Consider the following 1,706-nt stretch of genomic DNA (forward strand, 5'->3'; position numbering starts at 1 on the left):
AGTTACCGTTAATGAGCAGCGCACGGATCTGGTCGGTGAGGTCCAGTCTGCGGAGGTCACTCAAGGACAGCACGTTGTCCGGCATGGCTGGGGCCTCGCTGGAACACGGGAGGGGAAACATCGCCATAGTAACAACTATAACAATATTAATGACAAACAATAACAATACTAATAACAACAATAACAATACTAATAACAACAACAATACTAATAACAACAATAACCCAGAAGAAATTGAAGTTCAGCGCTTTTAGAGGGTTAAAAATGGCATTTGGGAGCCAGTTTGAAGAGACACCTTTGCTTTCACTGGGTGGAGAGATGGACCGTAGTGTGACTGACTCATGGAAACTAGCGCGACTATGATGACTAACCTTTTGCTCTCACTAGACGGAGGGATGAGAGCCTGCAGATATTCCTGGGGCGAGATCTTGAACTGCGAGACGCGCGGCACGTCCCCGGCCTTCAGCTGCTCCCTCTCTGCCTCAGATACGCCAGACTGGAACAACAAAACGCTACGTTCAGTTTGTGAGGGAAGGGTTGGCCAGGTGGGCAGAGAATTGCCACGCTCTTCATGTGGGTTTTGGATCTTGGGACTGGGCTCTGTGTGTCTGTGACATTGTCAGATTATCAAGAGGCAGGACCTTATTCTGTTATGCCAGTGTGAAGGGAATGATCAGTCCCAGCATTCGTACCTCCAAACTTACAGTCCACCTCCCACCGCACACAGCAAAATGGGAGCTTGGGAAATTCCAGGAAACCACCCAAAGTGAAGAACAACACAGACAGAGATGAAAGATCGGGTTCTACAAACGTGAAGTTGCTCTGAGCTGTGGGGAAAACTCCACAGAAAGAGATGTGGAAGGTAGCAGTTGAACGGGACTTATCGCCACTTCCTGCAACAAAACACCATCTCTTTCTCTCTTTCCGATCTGCCTGCCTCTGTGTCTTGGTTCCCAGTCAGACAGACAGCAGACCAGTAGAAACCAAAACTACACAGGTGTCCTAGTGACCAGTAGAAACCAAAACTACACACAGATCTATGTCCTAGTGTGTGTGTGTGTGTGTGTGTGTGTGTGTGTGTCTGTGTGTGTGTGTGTCTGTGTGCGTGTGTCTGTGTGCGTGCGTGCGTGTGTCTGTGTGCGTGCGTGCGTGCGTGTGTCTGTGTGTGTGTGTGTGTACGTGCGACAGTGTGTTTGTGTGCGTGCGTCTGTCCTCAACAATGACAAACTCGCAGCAACAACTCACGTCCGCCCCAAAGTAGGTCACGTTGACCCACCGCTCCTCCTCGCGCCGCTGGTGGATGTACTCGTAGCTCGCCATGCGCCTGGCCTTGAACTCCTCGCTCTCGCCCCGCGTCACCTTCATGCTCACAGGAGTTGCTTCCTCTTCTGCCTCATCTTGCGACGACTCACCTAAATACCAGTTAGATTCACTTAGAACAACCGTTATGGCAACACCTGCCCCTTCACTGCTGCTACAATTGTAAAGCTTTCACTCATACCAGCCGACCTATGAGTACATGACAGCAGTCTCCGCCTAAACGCACGCTGCTCGGGAGGGCTCCTTAGCGTGTGTTTACACGGAGCCTGCGTTTACATGAAACTGAGCAAAGGGAAGCAGTCATCTCATGACCTTGATAATCTAGTGACCTCCCTTGGGGTTACATTACACGTTTACAGCATCATAGAATACAAAGGCATTGGGGG

The 1,706-nt window shown here is 50.2% G+C and overlaps 1 protein-coding gene across 1 annotated transcript in view; it reads right to left on the reverse strand.

Annotated features, from left to right (window-relative positions):
• Positions 1-1,706, reverse strand: part of LOC101860373 (DNA-directed RNA polymerase III subunit RPC5) — a gene marked incomplete at its 3' end in the record, with an annotated part of 22,199 nt that overhangs the window by 10,275 nt on the left and 10,218 nt on the right. Inside the window, 3 exon segments of the mRNA XM_013089020.2 lie at positions 7-98; positions 372-496; positions 1,246-1,412. Of these exon segments, the coding sequence (XP_012944474.1) occupies positions 7-98; positions 372-496; positions 1,246-1,412 (384 nt within the window).

The sequence above is a fragment of the Aplysia californica genome, unplaced genomic scaffold (assembly GCF_000002075.1).
Source record: "Aplysia californica isolate F4 #8 unplaced genomic scaffold, AplCal3.0 scaffold00858, whole genome shotgun sequence".
NCBI classification, from domain to species: Eukaryota; Metazoa; Mollusca; class Gastropoda; order Aplysiida; family Aplysiidae; genus Aplysia; species Aplysia californica.